Genomic DNA, 18,246 nt, shown 5'->3' on the forward strand with positions numbered 1-18,246 from the left:
TTCTAGGGGAATGGGGCGATCTAAAAGAAAACCACTAAGGTACAGCTGTACTACTGAGTACCGGGTATAAAAGTTGTGACGCGTAAGAAGCGTCTCACACGTCCCTTTTCGTTTCTACTTATGTCATCTACATCTACATCACTTCTCACGCCAACACGCTCTTTTAGCGCGCCACCGTCCCTCAGTGACGCACACTGCATGAGGCAGAGTGTACGAGCGAGAAAGAATGAGAAACAAAACAATAATTTTTGTCTGTGTAAAAATACAATGTACCCTATACCGGGTATAAAAAGAGTGTGGAATAGTTTTTTAATAATTTCTTTAATGATTCTTTAATATGTTATTTTTTTATTAATGTTTTATTAGGTTAATTAGTTATATACAATTTATAGACCAACTCCCTTAAGAGATAGGTAGACCGTACTTTCCTAACCTTTCTCAATTTTGTAGCTTGGTGTAATATTTTTCTCCTTTGCCCGGCACTGGGTTTTGTTCTAATAATTTGCTAACATTCTTAGTTTTTGCATTTTCCTGCGTGTCTAAATATTTTCGATTCCTGTTTTATCGAATGAACGGCTTTGCGAGAAGTGAGCCAACTCCGACTTGAGAACCAAAGTATTTTTCGCAGTGTATGTGGTGACATTTTAGACAGAGAAACATAGAGATCTCTCTACGAAACGCTAAATCACTTGGGCAAACATCAACAAAAGTTCGTGGGAAAACCGCAAAACTTGCTGTCAGATTCGAATCGATTGTCGCGCTCGATTTGTGTTTATAAAGTCACTCGAACTCAACGTGGGGAGGCATCGTCGTCATTATGCAAAAATTCCAATTTTGCAGTCGATCTATAAACACATTGTGTTAAACAAACGTACACATATGTTTGTATGTATATTTGTGTTTGTGACTTTAAGTCATCTTTTTGTATGGCTTTGTATTATATTTCTGCCAGAGAACAAGTTTTAATGCGTTTTAATAAACATTTTTGTAAAGAATTTTCAAAGTTGAAGGTGGGATTGTTATGATTTTACAGGTGTCAATCGGTTATGATTCTGTAAATGGTTGGATTTGACGGGAGGAATGATATAATAGCCATAAAGTCCATCTAAATTAAACTTTATTTTTTAGGAATGTTCGATGCTCCGAGCTTATAGCTTAGAAATCATAGAATGGAACACACTTCAGTGTTATTAGACTGGTTCTGAATTTTCGAAGTTTGAGAGTGTTTGCAACATGTGGTTGCAACTAGCTTTATATCGGCAAAAAAAAAATTAAATTAAACCTCAGAGAAGGGACTTCTGAGAAGCTTCTTAAGCGTCACAATTTTTATACCGGGTACTTAGCAGTACATCTATACCTTAGTGGTTATTTTCTAAATTTTACATTTTTTCTGCATCTGTCATCTACATCTACATCATTCTTACGCCAACACGTTTTTTTAGCTCGTCCCCCCCGCCTAGAGCCACACACTACCCAAAGCAGACAGAGAGAGAATGTGCAAAAAAAAAAAATGCTGCACGGGGTGGAATACAAAATAATGGAATACACCCAATTCGGTGATCTGATAGATATGGTCATTCCCTACCGAATGGCGTTCTCTTTTATCTTCATAATTGTGAATACAGCAGATTTTCGAGATTTGCGGGGGCGGGGCTCATGTTTGAAAAACACTTGTGACAGTGTGAGCATATAGCCATCTGGATGCAAAATTGGGTGGCTCTAGCTTTTAAAGTTTCTGAGATCCAGGCGCTCAACAAGACGGACAGACGGACGTCTGTCTGTCCAGACGTGGCAATATCGACCTGGCTATTGATGCTGATCAAGAATATATATACTTTGTGGTGTCGGAAACGTTTTCTTCTCTGCGTTGCATTTATCCACTTTGTACACAAATACAATATACCCTATTTACTCTTCGAGTACCGGGTATAATTGAATCGCTTTGTATACTATGTTCTGTAAACGAATGGAACTATAATCCAATGTTAACTCAATTATCTGTGAAATTCTATTTTATTTTTGCAGCCAGAAATATCTGCTTTTATATGAATTCCCTCCCAAACACACATTTTCTGAGGCTGCAATGGAGAGCAAGGCTAATTGATGATTGTTTATAAACATTTGTAAGGCATTTCACATAATTTAGGAAGCTCTTTTTCAATACATACAAATACAGATACAGATATTATTTTCAAACTGTATTTTAAGTTACCAAACTTTTTTATTCATTCCAAAGTCTGATTACAAATTCTATATATACTTTAATATTTTCCATAATTTATTTATCAACATTTCTTCATACCTTCCCACCGTTTCCAACACATTTATGCATGCGATTTCCATTATAAAACGAGAAGGGACGTGTGAGACGCTTCTTACGCGTCACAACTTTTATACCCGGCACTCAGTACTACATCTGCAACTTAGCGGTGTTTTGTCAAATTTTACATTTTTTCTTCATCTTCCATCTACATCAACAACACTACTCACGCCAACACGCTCCTTTAGCTCGCCACCCTCCCCTATAGACACACACTGCAGACTCACGGCAGAGGCAGAGCCAGCGGCAGAGGCAGAGACAGCGGCAGAGCCAGCGGCAGAGGCAGAGCCAGCGGCAGACGGCCAGTGTTTTGCTATAAGCTGCGGGACAGGGTGGGTTTGGCCACTGAAAATTAATTTCTTCATTGTGGCTATAATAATGATCCAATCGGATCCCATTTTGGTGATCTGATAGATATGGTCATTCCCTACGGAATGGCGTTTTTAGTTTTCTGTTATCTTCAAAATTGTAGATTTGGGAGGTTTTCGCCCTTTTGCGGGGGCGGAAGGGGGCGGGGCTCATTTTTGAAATACACTGGTTTCAGTGTGAGCATACAGCAGTCTGGTGCCAAAATTTGGTGGCTCTAGCTCTTATAGTCTCTGAGAACTAGCCGACAAACAAGACGGACAGACGGACGGACGGACAGACGGACAGACGGACAGACGGACAGACGGACAGACAGACAGACAGACATAGACTCGGCTATTGATGCTGATCAAGAATATATATACTTTATGGGGTCGGAAACGTTTCCTTCTGTGCGTTACATACAACCGTTATCCGCACAAATACAATATACCCTATTTACTCTTCGAGTACCGGGTATAAATATGAAAAAAAAGCAATTAAATACGAGTAAAAAAATATTACTTGTAGAACCGCAGCAGCAATAGAGAAAGGAGAGCTACCAAGAGGGCGTGTAGAGAGGCAGTAAAACAGGCAAAAGAAAAAACAAAGTATCTTTGTTTCTTTTATTGCGACACTGCAAGAGTGTCTCGAGAGACGACTGGACTAGACTCGACTCGAGTATGTGCCAAATTCGCAGGGAAGTGGCACAACAGCCAGAAAAAAAGATGATTGAAAACGGGAATGAGAGATAGAATGACGCGTCTGCATTCAAGATGAGAACTGGACACGCCTCAGCGCATGCGCAGCAGCAACAGCACAAGCAGCACAGGCAGCACCGGCAACCAAACAAAGTGCCACTTAAGAATACACTCGTATGCCAGCAAATGAGTGAATGAATAGCCGACAGTCAGGCAAACTTGCAGTTCCAGATGATAAGATGACTTAGGCAGACAGACAGATGTACGGGGAATGACGAAAGTAGGTGGGCGTTTAATCAACGGCTTCAGGCAGAATGGTGGAATGGTGGGATTGTGGAATGGAAATGAGGATTTAGTGGCATGAGGGAACGAAGGTCTCAGGAACGTGGGTGCAGCTCTCAGAGTAGCGCGATCATTGGTACGTGACTCGGTTGCACAAATCAAACGAAACCTCTCTCCCTCTACCACAGACCGTAAATTAAGCTCAGACTTTGATTTGAATTTGTATTGCTCTCTCCGACCAATCTTGATGTCTCTCTCTGTGGTTTCTAGATTGAAGTTTTTCTTCTGTTTTGGTTTTTTTTTTGTGCCTCACAGCCATGTTTTGTGGGAACAAGGTCATAAGAAAATGCTTTTTGGAAATTAAGTTGTTGTCAACTTCTTTGGGGAGAAAATGTGACAACAGCAAAAACCGACTCGTCGCCGACCTTCTAAAGTGTTTAGCGGTTGCCCTGGGAAGCAGGCACATAGAAATGGCTTTGTTTAAGAACAGAACGCGGGAACTGTTCAACGGTTAGGCGATTAGGCAGCAAAATATCTTCAATTAAAGAGAGTTTTAACCCATAAAGAGAGGGTCCAGAAACATAAGGGAAGAGTACGAAATGTAGAGATCTCCATGGCTCCATAGAATGTAGAATAAAATATTTAAAGATAATTTTTAACGCATTAAAATAACTATTCTAAAAGATAAACATTTTGATCCATTCGTAGTAGTTATAAAGTAAGAAAAACATACATAATAATATGCAATAATTGGTTTGCAGTATGTAAATAAAAATCGGAAGAGTTCTTCTCACAATTTAAATACTCATTCATTTACGAATGAATTATTGGGTAATAAACCAACATCTATCCAATAATTATTGGAAAACAGTAAAAACGGATAGATAGCTCTGAAAAATTAGAAAGTTGTTGGTTCAAGAAAAACCCAAGAGAGATACAGAAAAAAGCGTTAAATAAATATAAATAAAAACATCATAAAATCAAATGCATAAAACGTACATTTTACTGCGCATTTTCCCACTGATCATTGAAACTCAACCACATATAATAATTTATCCATCAGAAAAGCTGTAAATTATACCATATCTTTAGCACTTAATAATTGTCTCAAATTTCAATCGAGAGATTCAACAAATCTCAAGCTCGTGCAGCTCCATTCAACGCTACGTGATGCCGCTCATAAATTCATATCGCAAATATTTAATGAAAATTGTTAGGAATTAACCATCAAATTGTTAGATAAACACAGCCACAAACACACACAAAAAAGAGGAGGAACGTGTGCGGCGCTTCGAACGCGTTACAAGTTTTATACCCTTTACTCAGTCAGCATACATTTCTGTATCTAAGTGTTTTTTCCAATTTTACATTTTTCTACATCTCCATCACTTTTCCCGCCAACACGCCCTTTATGCTCGCCACCCTCCTCCAGCGACGCACACTGCAAGCGGCTAGGCAGACCTAGCTCTGAGGTCTCTTAGGGTCGGAAACGCTTTCTTCTGTGTGCTACATTTTTCTACCACAAATACAATATACCCTATTTAGTCTTCGAGTACCGGGTAAAAAACGAAGAAAAATAACCAAACAAAAAATGTGTGTGTTTTATTTATGGGGAAACAAAAGCTGAGCAGAAATTACATAAATTATGCAAATTGAGGCCAAGATAGTCCCCAAAAGAGGAAGCTTAACAAAACACAAACACAAACAAAGAAAGAAATCGGATCGTGTTCGAAGTTAAACACCTACACACAGAGATTCCCTCATTCAGAGCCAGGTGTCAAAACTGTGACTGTGACACAAGAGGCACGAGAGGAGAAATACTCATATCATTTCGATTCGACATGGCAAAAGGAGCCAAGTCATTTGTATACATTGCCTCTAGTTGAATGGGTGAAAGTCTGTCTGCCAAACACAATCACAAGAGCAAGAGTCTCAATCAAATGCATTATAATTGCCAGCAAATTAACAAAATGATTTTGCGATTGAGAGACAGGCGGAGACACCACCCCATAATCAGAAGATTTTGTAAAAGTGTGGCCAATTCCAGAGCGGAAGTTTCCCAAATGTATTTGACACATTTCAAAACAAACGCTCGCATTGGTTGAATGAACTCTCCGATGAACATTTAGCCCGGGGCCACTCTAAAAACGAATCAAATCTTAACCAAAAACCATTACCATAGACTTTCAGTGGAGTTCTTCTGCTCTTTGCAGCAACTGAAATCAAAACTGTAATGGTACATAAATTAGTTGGCATTACATTTGTAATTTGGATTTCTGCGGCTGGGCTGGCCGGCCAAGATCGATTTAAGGTAATTTTTGCAGTTGGTTGAAATTTTCAGTTGGCCAAATAATAATTTGTCGGTGGAAATTAAAGCAAAAGGAACAATTTTGTAAAGAATTTTGTGGTTTTGGGTTCTAAATTATAATTAGGAATGCAGTTGTATTGTTTGATGAAGTATTGATCTAGCTTTCAGGTAATTCCAAGAATTCTGGGTCATATTTTTTAAGATAATTGGGTTATCAATGATTTTTTCCCTTTAATGCAGTGAATATTAAAGCCCCATATTTTTTTTATTTAATCAGTCACAGCAGGGACTCCCAAGCATGTTCCCAAAGATTGTACTCTAGTCAGAATTTGTGAATTGATTAATGCAATTCCCTTTCCAATTCGCGCAATCTTAAACAATTTCCATTCTTAAGTCCTAAAGTTGGATTAGCATTTCCACTTATGAATTCCCTTTTGAATTCCCAAACTCATTTCCATTCTTAAAGGCAGAGAGCTATGCACATTCCTTCACACTTTTAGCCCGGATCTGCCGGGAGAAGAGAAGCTTTTAACAATTGTTTTACGTTTCTCAATCGTAGTGGTGGTCGTCGTAGTAGACTTTGCGATGAAATGAACTGAAATGCAATGGAAACCAGTTTCGTTTCAATTCAGTTTCTCAAGACATAGTTAAGCTGTTCGGCCTGTTGGGCTGTCTGTCTGTTGGCTATGTGTTGCCTTATAGCATGCAAATCGGTGGCATTATTAGTCATTATGCGGCGGCTGGGGCTGGAGCTCTCTGAGTGTCTGTGTGTATAGAAAAAGCTGCCACAAGAGCCGGTTCGGCCTTCACGCAGCCCCGCGAGAGAGGTGTGGACTGAAGCGGCATGGAGTGGACTCGAGTCGAGTCGAGTGGAGTGGAGTGGACCGGAGCGAATTGGTTTAGTTCAAGCGGCGGCCCAAATTTGGGGCGTTGAAAATGCTGTAGTATTTCAATTGCATTTACATTTGGCATGTTGGATTAGCAAATGTGTTTTCGTACGCTGAGAAATGTTAATTAAGGCCCAAATTAGGGATATTACTACGGAAAGAGGTAACGATAACAAGACCCGTAAAGGTACATTGATGATTTGAAGGTTTCAAAATAATTAACATACAAAATATCTGCAAAGTCACACTTTCATGTCATGGAATAAAAACAGCCAATTACGAGTACTATCTGGCACAGCGTGAAGTTCCTAGCGATCGTTTCCTCTCACCTGAAGATTGGGGCCACAGAAGGGCACCAAATGCTGGCCTGACCCACTTGATCGCAACAATCAATCTTTGAGCACTTCTTCGATGATATTGGGGAAGAACCAATGCCTCAGGCTACATTGGAATCGAAATGGAATTATGGAATAGGATACCGATGTTTTCTTTTAATTTTATTTGACTCAGTCATCGCTTGGCCTGTGGCCAAAAAGAGAGATATAAATACATTTTGTAATTCCCTCTTCTACTTCTATACGCGTTGACCTGAATCAAGACGGAAGGCAAGGCACGCACGATCCAAAGCCCTGCCCAGAGAGCTCTGCTCTGTAGAAAGTGTCGCCCCGACTGTTGCCACTCTCTTTTTCTCTCTGACATTTGCTAGGGGTCTTAATGAACTTTCTGGAGCTTGGCCCCCACAATTGATAAACCATCTTAAAGCCGCATGGAAGCTCAACTTTGGCATACTACAAAGTGCCAGCAGTTCATTGAAAGGCCACAAACTGGCAGGCAGCAAACCAAAATATAACATTTTAATGTCTTTCTGCTGCTGAGGCTAAAGTCTGAAAGAATGTACATACATACATATGTATGTATGTATGTATGTATGTATGTATGTACATATGTATATGTATATTATTTATGTATGTATTTTTTCCTAACTGCCGGTTAGGAAATTCTAATTAAAATGTTCAAGCTGTGCTCGGATGGAATCTTCTCACATTTAAGAGTGTTGCTTCTAGCTGACTTCTTGTGGGTTTTACAGGTCCATTGTTTGAGGTAGAGATTTGCGTATGGCAGTGAGAATGGGCATGCGAATGATGAAAAATAGATATATATCAAGCAAGCAGATCTTTGACTTAGAGTTAAAATGAATTGGAGGCCAAAGCCGTTGAGTTTTAAACAGCAAAACTAAAAAGAAAATCACTCGTCACATGGGAAAGTTAATCTAATAATTATTTAATTATTATTTAACCACCTGGAGTGACAGTTCAATGACCAGGGCACACAATAATGTATTTATTTATTCAAGACTAAATGTTTATAAGTTCAAATAAATTAAAGAAAACTACCTGCTGCAAAAGCCACCATTTATAATAACAAACGGACCTGTCCACCAACATTGAATTGTGCAGCCAAAGGATTAGCTACTAAACCATTGTGAAGATCACTACTGAAGACGGGTGTACTTCTCTGGAAAGCCCAAAAAGGCCAAAACAACTTCCATCAATATGAAAACATGAAATACAACACCAAACAAGAACCAGATCTTTGAAGAATCTACTATGAATTACCCTGTACTTACAATTAGTAATAAAAAGTCTCGAAAAAACTTAAAAAAAAAGGAAAATGTACAAAAAACACAGCCAAACAACAATATTCTAAAATAATGTTATTGTTTAGATATGTACATCAAATCTATCCAAATAATTATAGTAAAGAAGAGCTTGATGTCTCAAAGAGAAATATTGTCTGTACGCCAAAATTATATTTGCTGCAGCCTCCAAAATGCCGCTAAGCTTTAAACCCGTCACATACCCCTTCTAATGGGCATCAAAACCACTCTAGAGAGGTAGCTGACTCTTTGATGGGTGTGCGTATGTGAATGTGTGTGTGGTGGACAGACCCAAAGTGCTACCACAAAAGTAAGTCGAAAAGTATGGCCAAGACACGCGTGATTTATGGGCACGTCTCCGTGGTCCGTGGGTCTATTCATCCAAGAATGTGTAATGTACGAAGAGAATACATGTTTGGGGGGTAACAGCAACAACAGCAACAGCAACAACAACAACAACAGAAAACGGAAAAACAGGAGAAACAGGAGAAACAGCAGCGGCAGAGATATTGATGCGGCCATAACCATTTCGGTTGAGTTCAACGCCGTCCCCATACCGTCACATTCGAAGTCGCTTTGGAGTTGTTCACGCTTCGTGGGACTCTGCCGGTTGGTGGTTGGTGCTGCTGCTACTGCTACTGCTGCTGCGGCTGCAATTGCAACTGCAATTTGCAACATGCAACAGATCCTAAAACAATGCACAACACACACCACACCACGCACCAGCACCACCACCGCTGTCTACAGCATTGCCAATCAAAATTGTTAACATATTGTGCAAAAAAAAAAAATAGAAAAATGAGAAAACTCAACAACTCAGCGGCTGGCTGCAACATTTACATGGCTTGTGTTTTAGACAAATAACAATGGAATGGGCCCTGCCGCACCGCTGCTACACTGTGAGAAATAATCATGCGATAAGCCCAGTAATTGTGGAGTAATTTTAAGGGAAAGTCGGAGCTTAGGGCGGCAATTCTGACTGCTTGCTGTCTTTGAAATAAAAATGAACAGAGACAAAGATCGAAAGAGATTTCATTTAAATGCAGGCTGCACTACACTGTGAGAAATAATCACATAAGCAACTAACTATGATTCCAATGTAAAGGAAAGAAAGGAAACTTAAAGATTCTCTGCAATCATTTTTCAAACATTCCCAAACTCCAGACAGACAACCGCTTAAGGCTTCAGATAAACCTATAATTATGACGCGTAACGTGGCAACAGGCCTCTTTTTCGTTGAATTTTGTTGGTTAGCCCAAACAACAGCAGCTGCAGCATGCCACATGGCTGCTCCTCGATGCTGTGGCAGGTTCAATCAACTCTCGCTCTAGCTCTGCATCGCTGAGAGAGAGCTAGCAACAGGTAGGGAGAGCGAGAGAAGGAGAGAGTACCGCACCATGTGCCTTAATGGCCTTGGCTTACGCCTGGGCCAACACACTCGAATTAGCTTGGCTAAGCGGTTTGACGCGCCCCATGGATGATCTAATCGTCATACACTTAGCACTTAATTGTGGCTCCCCCAACGACGACGGCGACGACGAATGCGACTGCGACTGCGACGATGAGAAATCACAGTCACAAAACAGCAAGCAACAACCACATCAAACAATATTCACATCTACAGCTAAGCACGAAACTATTTTACTCAAAAAACGAACTTAATCATCAGAGGGTGGCATCTAAGGCGGAAATAATGCACTTCCGAGATGATCAGTCATGGAATTCAATAAAGGGAAATGTACTAGAGTTTAGTCCATTTCGACCACTAGAGTTTAGTCAGACTAAAGCATCGAGCAGAGAAAGTAGACCCTTTAAAAGTTTCAGATTCTATTATATTTTTCTATAGAATAGTTCACGATGAAATGAAATGTTCCTGCATGTAATCTATTGCACGCTCAAAGTTATATTTGAATTGCATACTGCCTAATCCATTTAGGAACAGATATTTAAGTTAAAACCGCTGTATCGGGCAGAGCCATATCAAAGTCAGTAAAGAATACTAAAACACAAAACCGAACTGAATCACAGAGCAGATAATCTTATGCTTAGATATGAGTTCAACTCGCACTGAATACTCCCTCAAGGGAGGAGGTTTGATTCAAGTTAGAGATAAATGCTATTTCACAGCTTTGTTGCATATATCGTTTAGGATTCCTCAAGTTCTAACCGAATTAAATCACAGGGGAGATAATTTATGGGTTAGCAGTGCTGGGTTAATGTTTAATTTGAATGTTTAAACCCAACTGAAACATCAGAGGATATTATCGATGGCCTTGACATAGCCTCTCGACTGCTTATTTCTGAACACACAAAAATAATAAACATAAGTAGTGAATCATCACAAGATAAAATCGAAGCTTAGAAAAAGCTTCTCGTTGGAGATATCGTTCAATATTTCAGTAAAATTCCAACCGAAATGAATCATCCCAAACCTTAACCATATACATATGTACATATATGTAGTTATTCTTGTAATTTACTCACTTATTTAGCGTTATAGACTGAGGTATAACGTAAAAAATATTCCAATTGTCGACTGAAGATAATCCACATAGAATGATTCCAAGGAATGCATGCAGTAGAGATATAATGAAGATGGGTAGAAGATACACAGAAAGAAAGATGGACAGAGGAACTGGTACTGGTGCTGGTACTGGAGCTGGACCGATATCAAGAGAGAGCGCAGAGCTATAGTTGCACGATCTTTTGGTTATACATTTTTGCAAGGCATTTTTCTTACTTCTGCACGCTTATTTATCTCTATTTTGTTGCTGTTGTATTTAACTCGCTTTTTTAGTGTATTATTAATGAAAAGAAACAATTATTTCTGCCTAGGCAAGCACTTTTTCTTCTATTTAGTAAAGTATAGCACACTGAAAGCCACTTTTTGTTTTTTGTTTTGCTTTGCGGAAAAGACCGCAGCGTAGCCCGAAGCGAACGCGCATTAAGCTGGAGATGTTGCTTGGTATTTCAGTACATGTACGCGTGTACGTGTGTGTGTGTGTGTATGTGTGCACAACTGTTAACTTGGGGGCCCCGGGTATTGGCCAAAAGAGAGCGCTACGCGATCTCCGCTTGTTGGTCTGGCAGTGGCGACGTTCAAAAAGTGACTGAACAAAGCGCAACGAAGCTGCAAACGTGTCTTAAACATTGGAAACTATCCGAGCGAGCGCCGCGAGAGAGTGGCAGCAGGCAGCGGAGCTGGAGAGCAGCACTAGCGCGCGATCCAAGCCGGAGCCAAGAATGAAAGACACAAAGAAACTGGTTAGGCTGGGCTGCCTGCCTTCTGCAGACCCGGCACAATTCTTGGCCAAAAGAAGCCACCAAAAGGAAGCTCTGCACACACATACACAGATTTGCCAAGGTTAATAACATTGTTGTTGGCTTCTGCTGCAGCCGATCCGACTTGCATGTGTACATAACTAAAGGGAACTATAAATCTCAGACTCCTTATCTGTCTGCAGCGCACACCCTCAGGCATCTCTTGAGAGACTTCCTCAAGTCGAAAATAGAAACTCGTTTTCCCTGAAGGAACACTCGCGCGAGAGTTGTATTCAAATTTAAGCCATGCCATGCCGTTGGTGGTTATGCAAAAATGAAGACAAATGTTTCCCACTGCGACAAAAGTGGGCGGAACAACTCCAGTTGGGAGTCGTTGTTGCAGCGTCCGGCACATGGCCAAAACTCCTGTTAGCTGGCTGCAGGCACAAACGAGTCGCAGTCAGATCCGCGCTCTGTTGACCGCATTATTGGATGTCTGCCGAAGAGCAATTTGCAGTGAGACGTACACGTACAACTGGAAAGGCTTGTTATAAATAGTTTCTTCGTACCTCAACTATGCCAAGGCGCTGCAGTCGCTGCTAATTGCTGTCGAAGCATGGTCATGGACGAGAGCAGCAACAAGTGCCGCTCGCAGCCCGGCGACGGGCGCAGCTCGGATTTCGCTACCGCATTGAAGTTTGTGTGTAATTTGTGATAGCAGCAATTGCAGAGGCTGCAATGACAAGCATTTGACCACTGGGACACCTCCATTACGTTGATAACTATAGTTAAAAGCCATCAAAACAATTAATTAACGCAAACTCCACGAAATAGGTAATAGGTATCGATAGAAGAGTGCATCTAACTATCGATTAGTTGCCGCCAAACTTCTAAGCAATTGGGAATCTTAAACAAAAAGTAGTTATAGGTACAAAAACTAATAAAAACTGTCTACATACGTTTATTATTTATTACTAAATACCATTGAGTATGATTATGTAAAGAATTGAATGCCGCTTACCTCACTTTAAATACGATACACGTATCGGCGCCCGTTCGCATACATCGCGCAAGGCCACTTTGCACAGTTTACCAACACTCGCCGCTAGGGTTGCCAGCCAAAGATTAAAAGGGAGACATAATTTTCCACGTATTAAAACAATTGTACGTTTAGTTAAAAATAATATCAAAATTATTAAGTTAGAAAGTAGTAAATTTGAGTAAAGTGCAAGACAAGTTGCCCTGCCATGCACGAGTCGTGCAGAGCGCCACAGTACCATCCCTAGCACTGAAAGCAACACACACCGCACCACACCACCACACCATCCCAGGAGCCGGAAAAGAGCGATGCCTTGCTGGTATTATGACAAAAAGGAACTGCGAGAGACACCGTCGATTCTGGATGGGATCACGTTTGAAAATGAGCGACGCTACCGCAAGGAGGGCGCCCGCTTCATCATGGAGTGCGGCACCAAGATGGGACTCGGCCACAACACGATGGCCACCGGAGTGGTGTACTTCCATCGCTTCTACATGTTCCACTCGTTCCGCAGCTTTCCACGCTACGTCACCGCCTGCTGCTGCCTCTTCTTCGCCGGCAAGGTGGAGGAGACGCCCAAAAAGTGTCGCGACATTATCAAAACCGCCCGCGGCATCCTCAACGACAGCTACTTCTACTCGTTCGGGGACGATCCCAAGGAGGAGGTAATGACACTGGAGCGCATACTGTTGCAGACAATCAAGTTCGACCTGCAGGTGGAGCACCCGTACACGTTCCTCCTGAAGTACGCCAAGTGCTTCAAGGGCGACCAGCAGAAGCTCCAGAAGATGGTCCAAATGGCATGGAATTTCGTGAACGACTCCCTCAGTACGGTCGTCTGTCTTCAGTGGGAGCCGGAGATCATAGCCGTTGCGCTCATCCATCTGGCCAGCAAACTGAGCAAATTTACGGTCCAGGACTGGGAGGGTCGGCAGCCGCAGCATCAGCGCTGGTGGGACATGTTCGTGTCGGACGTGACGATGGAGATACTGGAGGATATATGCCACCAGGTGCTGGATCTGTACCAGTCCACACAGAAGGAGGCCCAGCTACCCAACAGTCCGCCCCAGAAGCCACCCAGTCGCGCCGACAGTCCCACAATTGTGAAGCCCATGAATCCCAGTGGAGGAGGAGGAGGAGGCGGAGCACCTGCCCAGCAGCAGCCACCACCACCGCTACCCATAAACAGCAGCAGTGGCAATGGCAACCATTTGGACCTCAACAACATACAGAGCATCAAATCGCTTGCCAATGCCGTTCCCTCCGCCCTCAGCAGCAGCAGCAGCAGTGGCATGAATAACAGCAACAACGATGCGCTGCCACTGGTGCAGCAGCAGCAGCAAATGCCGCTGGCACCAGCGCCGACTGGTGCAGGAGGAGGAGGAGGACCGGGCAACTATCACATGTACCATGCGCCACCGCCTCCTCCGCCACCCGTAGTGCCTATGCCACAGTATGCCGCAGCGGCATGGAACGTCCAGCAGCCGCCGCCCACGCATTATAATGCCGCCGTTGCACCGCCACCACCAATGCCCCCGAATATGGGTGCACCGGGGGGACCAGGCGGTGGCTATTACAACGCGGGCGGGCGACAGTCACAGCAGCGATACCAATAGACACAAAGAACAATGGGGGGGAGTGGAGTGGAGGAAGTGGCTTGAAAGTACTGTTTAAACATATTAATAATTAATAAAGCGTAATTTTATTAAAAACAAAAACAATCTCACCGTTTCACACATCAAATCGGAGTGGAGTCGAGTCGAGGGAGGAGGGAGCAAGAGCACGAGCAGGAGCATTAGCAGCAGCAGCAGGACGAGTTTCTGACTGAACGATCCTCTCCGTGTAGCTGTGCCTGGTGTGTGTCTGAGACTTTACTTTCCTACTTAGAGTTTATTCAGATTTCTTTTGTTTCCTTGTTGGTTTGTCAGTATACAAGCTAAGCTATGTACGAGTTATACATAATGGTGTATGTACGTATTGTGTGTATGCATATGTATGTATATATTATGTATATATGTATACGGGTGATATATGTATATACGTTTTAGTGGGCGTGTGGTGGCATATACATAGATAATGGGCGAGGGCGAGGGCGTGGGTTACTTGTACTGGTACCGTAACTATATTCGATATTGCAAAACTCGATTAACGATTAAAGTGTGAGACGCAACGCGTTGCGTTTACATCCGTATCTCTTCTTGTTTTTTAAGTACACACTAAACATGGAGGGGCTGGGGTAGGGATTCTCTGCCTCAAGTTACTTCTCTCTCCATGGGGGGTTTTTCGTTTCTTCTCAATTGGTGACGACATAGAACGCAGATAAGCATACAATTATCAGTTTTAGTGTGTGGGGGTTCTCTGCTTCTGTGTGGATGAATGTGCTTGTCCTTGCTCTTAACATTTGCGCGTTAATGTCAGCTCTCCACTATCATAATACTGCGGTATCATCAGCAACTCGGGCAGGGCACGCCGCGTCGCCGAAGTGGAGGTTGAGGTGGCGGCAGCAGCGGCTGCTGCAAACGATGCTGCAGCCGCCTGGCGCACAATTTGACCAACTTTTCCTGTTTACACAAGAGAAACAAAGGTTAATACGAGCTGTCGGCAAATGGCACCCCTTGTTTATGCTCACCCAGCACATTGGCTCGATGGAAACGCGCATCCAATTGCCGCAAGACAGAGAGATCTCGATGGCGTGCCCAGGAATCCAAAATGTCCGACACCTTTACGGGTACCAAAGCCGTCGGGATTTCCCCATCGTTTGTCTAAGCACAAATGGGAGCAGAGATATTAAATGGTTGCAGCTTCGCTTATGCTTCGCTTACCCTTTTAAATTGCACGTGAAGCTGCTGCTGGGTGGCCATTTCGATCAGCTTTTTGAGCTTGCGATGGTTGCACTGCCGCTTGGAGGCTTGGAGCAGCAGCTGCTTCAGATTCCCAGTGCTGCTGACTGGCTTGGATAGCTGCTGAAAGTATGTGTGCAGCAGGGATTTGTCGTAGGAAATGTGTAGCTTGTCCAGCGCCTGCACCAGATGCTCCTCATCGCACAGTTGTCCTGTGGACAGACGCGCCACCAGCGGCTCAGTCGAAAAGCTTTGCTTGAGCAGCTGCAAAAACGAGGAAAGCATTTCAGGAACAATCCGTATAAAGGATAAAGGATTCCCTTAGAGCAGCCTCACCTGCACGCCGCCAAAATTATTATCACACGAAATAAACCTTTGGTTGTAGGCGGGACCCAGACTGGGACCGGCGCCAGCTGCACCACTGTGCCAGCCGGCAAACAGGCCACCAGCCTCATCAAAGTATCCTGGCGAACCGCTGCGACATCGCGTCTGCTCCGCCCGGGTGTAGAGCGAGAGACTGCTGCCCCTGTTGCTGCCCACGCGTCGCCGGCACTTGGGGCAGGTGCTCATGTCGAGGGCCTTGCCAATTGTGTTGGCCAGAAACTCCTTCTCCAGGCAGTCCAGACAGTTGTCCTCGTTGCTGCTCGTCAAGTCAAAGTGGGCCATGGACGAGGATGAGGCGGCCATGGCCACCACGGCGGCAGCAGCCACCAGCATGGGCGCCACCGTATCCGCACCCTGCAGTGGCAGCTGCTGGCAGGAGGAGGCGGAAGTCGCGCGAAAGTCCGTGCAACTGTAGCAGCGCTCATCGAAGCTGGCCGACGGCTGGGAGCGTCGCGACTTCGAGGACGAGCTGCTCTTGGACATCACCGACGAGGAGTTGGACAGTCGCTTGGGCTTGGCCCCCGTCAGCTTCGGTTCGGGATGATCGCTGGGAACGCTGGTGCTCCGACTGAAGCTGGAGCCGGTGTATAGTGTGCTGGGCAGGGATTGGGCCAGGGCCGTGTCCGCCAGCTGTCCGCCCACATGAGCATGACATCCCGCCTCCTCCTCTGCCCCGCCAATCAATTCATCCAAATCCATGTCTACGCCATTACCAGTGCCGTCCTTGATCTGATCCAGATTGAGGCTAATCCGTGCAAACTTCTTGTTCAGACGCTGCTTCTGCTGCTGCAGGGCATCCTCCTGGGGGAAATCGTCGATGGGAGAGCTGTACAGCTGCCTGCCCTGCGTGGGCGTGACCATGCCCATGCCGCTCATCTGGCTGTAGTCGCGCTGCATGAGCAGCAGATTGGCCTGCGGCAGGCCGCCGAGCTCCTGGGCACCGCTGGCAAACTCCAGCTCCGAGGAGGGATCCGGTTCAAAGTCCATTTCCAGAAACTCGGTCTCATCATCGGCCCCGAGCAGATCTGGCATACCCACGGGCAGCCCAAAGTCGAGATGGTGTCGTCCGCCGCGTCCCATGGCGGCGGCATCCAGCGAGAGGTCAAAATCGGCACCGTCGCCGCGATACGCGTACACACAGTCATCAGAATTAAGGGATATCTCCTCCGCCTCCACATCGTCGTCGTCGAGCAGGATGAGATCGTCGCCGTAGAAGTTGTCACTGGCATAGCTCAGGTTCTCCGTGGAGTTGTTCATTGAGGTGCGGCTGGAGCTGAGGCCGCCGCCTCCGCCAAATGCCGCATCGGTGGGCGATAAGGCAGCCGCTGCAGCTGCCATTCCATAGCCGGCCACATCCAGATCCAAGGCGCAGTAGGCGGCCGCGCCCCCAATCTGTATGCGTGTGGGTTTGTGAAGAGGGGAGGGTAAGAAGTCACTGAAAATTGCATATACACGACGGAGTGTGAGCGAGAGTGCACTTGCCTTATCACCGACAACGCCGCTGCCCTCTGTTTGAAGAGCCGCTACTGCTGCTGCTGCAGCGCAGTCTCCAGTCCCAGTCCCAGTCCCTGTCCCCACGGCGACACCACCACCACCGCCGCACCCCTCGTCTTCGACGCCTATGGCTGAGGCTGAGGCTGGTGTTGTTGGTGCCTGTTTTTGTTTCGTGCCCATTGTCGCCCCGGTCGCACAATCGATTTGTCTAAGGAGTTTTGGATGCTCGTCCGGCACATCGGAAGTCGTGTACTTGTTCACCGCACTGCTGTATTCGACAAGGCTGTTGTTGTTATTCAGATTTAAACGCCAATTCAATTTATTTATTTCACGAAAATCCATTCTAGGGATGGCAGCCAACAATCGATTGCGCTTCTGTTGTCGCTGCTTCTAGGGTTGGGAAAACAACCGTCAATAGTTTCCACCATTGAGTGTGAAAAATCCCGATAGTATCGATGGTGCTATCGATGTGAAACGAAAAAATGAGTAGAGAGAGAAAACTGCTGACCTAATCCGTTCTTTCTCGCACCTGGTGAAAGCATCCTATTTTTTTTAAATTTATTTCGAATTTTCTCATTGGCTAAAAGTTGAAAACCCGTAAAAAGGTTGGAAAAGTATTTAAATTAATAATTTCGTTATGAATTAAAGTATCTGGCGGGCTAAAATCAAATGGGAAGATATCTTAAATCAACAACAACTCAGCAACTGTTCATTTATTCTAATCCTAA

General features: G+C 44.2%; 3 protein-coding genes across 3 annotated transcripts in view; 1 reads left to right on the plus strand and 2 right to left on the minus strand.

Moving 5' to 3' along the window:
- Positions 1 to 11,596, minus strand: part of LOC117902440 (serine-rich adhesin for platelets) — a 74,286-nt gene extending 62,690 nt beyond the window's left edge. Inside the window, exon 1 of the mRNA XM_034813823.1 lies at positions 10,985 to 11,596. The gene's annotated coding sequence lies outside the window, so the exon portion shown is untranslated. The remainder of the gene's footprint in view (positions 1 to 10,984) is intronic.
- A 1,267-nt stretch (positions 11,597 to 12,863) lies between these two features.
- LOC117902448 (cyclin-K) lies at positions 12,864 to 14,518 on the plus strand. Its single transcript, XM_034813843.1, has one exon. It carries the CDS (start codon positions 13,109 to 13,111, stop codon positions 14,414 to 14,416), a length of 1,308 nt encoding a protein of 435 aa, XP_034669734.1. The 5' UTR covers positions 12,864 to 13,108; the 3' UTR covers positions 14,417 to 14,518.
- A 126-nt stretch (positions 14,519 to 14,644) lies between these two features.
- LOC117902442 lies at positions 14,645 to 17,895 on the minus strand. The gene is made up of 5 exons (XM_034813833.1): positions 17,507 to 17,895; positions 15,977 to 17,416; positions 15,623 to 15,904; positions 15,430 to 15,562; positions 14,645 to 15,361 (listed from the first exon to the last, which is right to left on the minus strand). The coding sequence occupies exons 1-5, from the start codon at positions 17,858 to 17,860 to the stop codon at positions 15,195 to 15,197; spliced, it is 2,376 nt and encodes a 791-aa protein (XP_034669724.1). The 5' UTR covers positions 17,861 to 17,895; the 3' UTR covers positions 14,645 to 15,194.
- Positions 17,896 to 18,246: the final 351 nt, after the last annotated feature.

Source organism: Drosophila subobscura, chromosome U (genome assembly GCF_008121235.1).
Source record: "Drosophila subobscura isolate 14011-0131.10 chromosome U, UCBerk_Dsub_1.0, whole genome shotgun sequence".
NCBI classification, from domain to species: domain Eukaryota; kingdom Metazoa; phylum Arthropoda; class Insecta; order Diptera; family Drosophilidae; genus Drosophila; species Drosophila subobscura.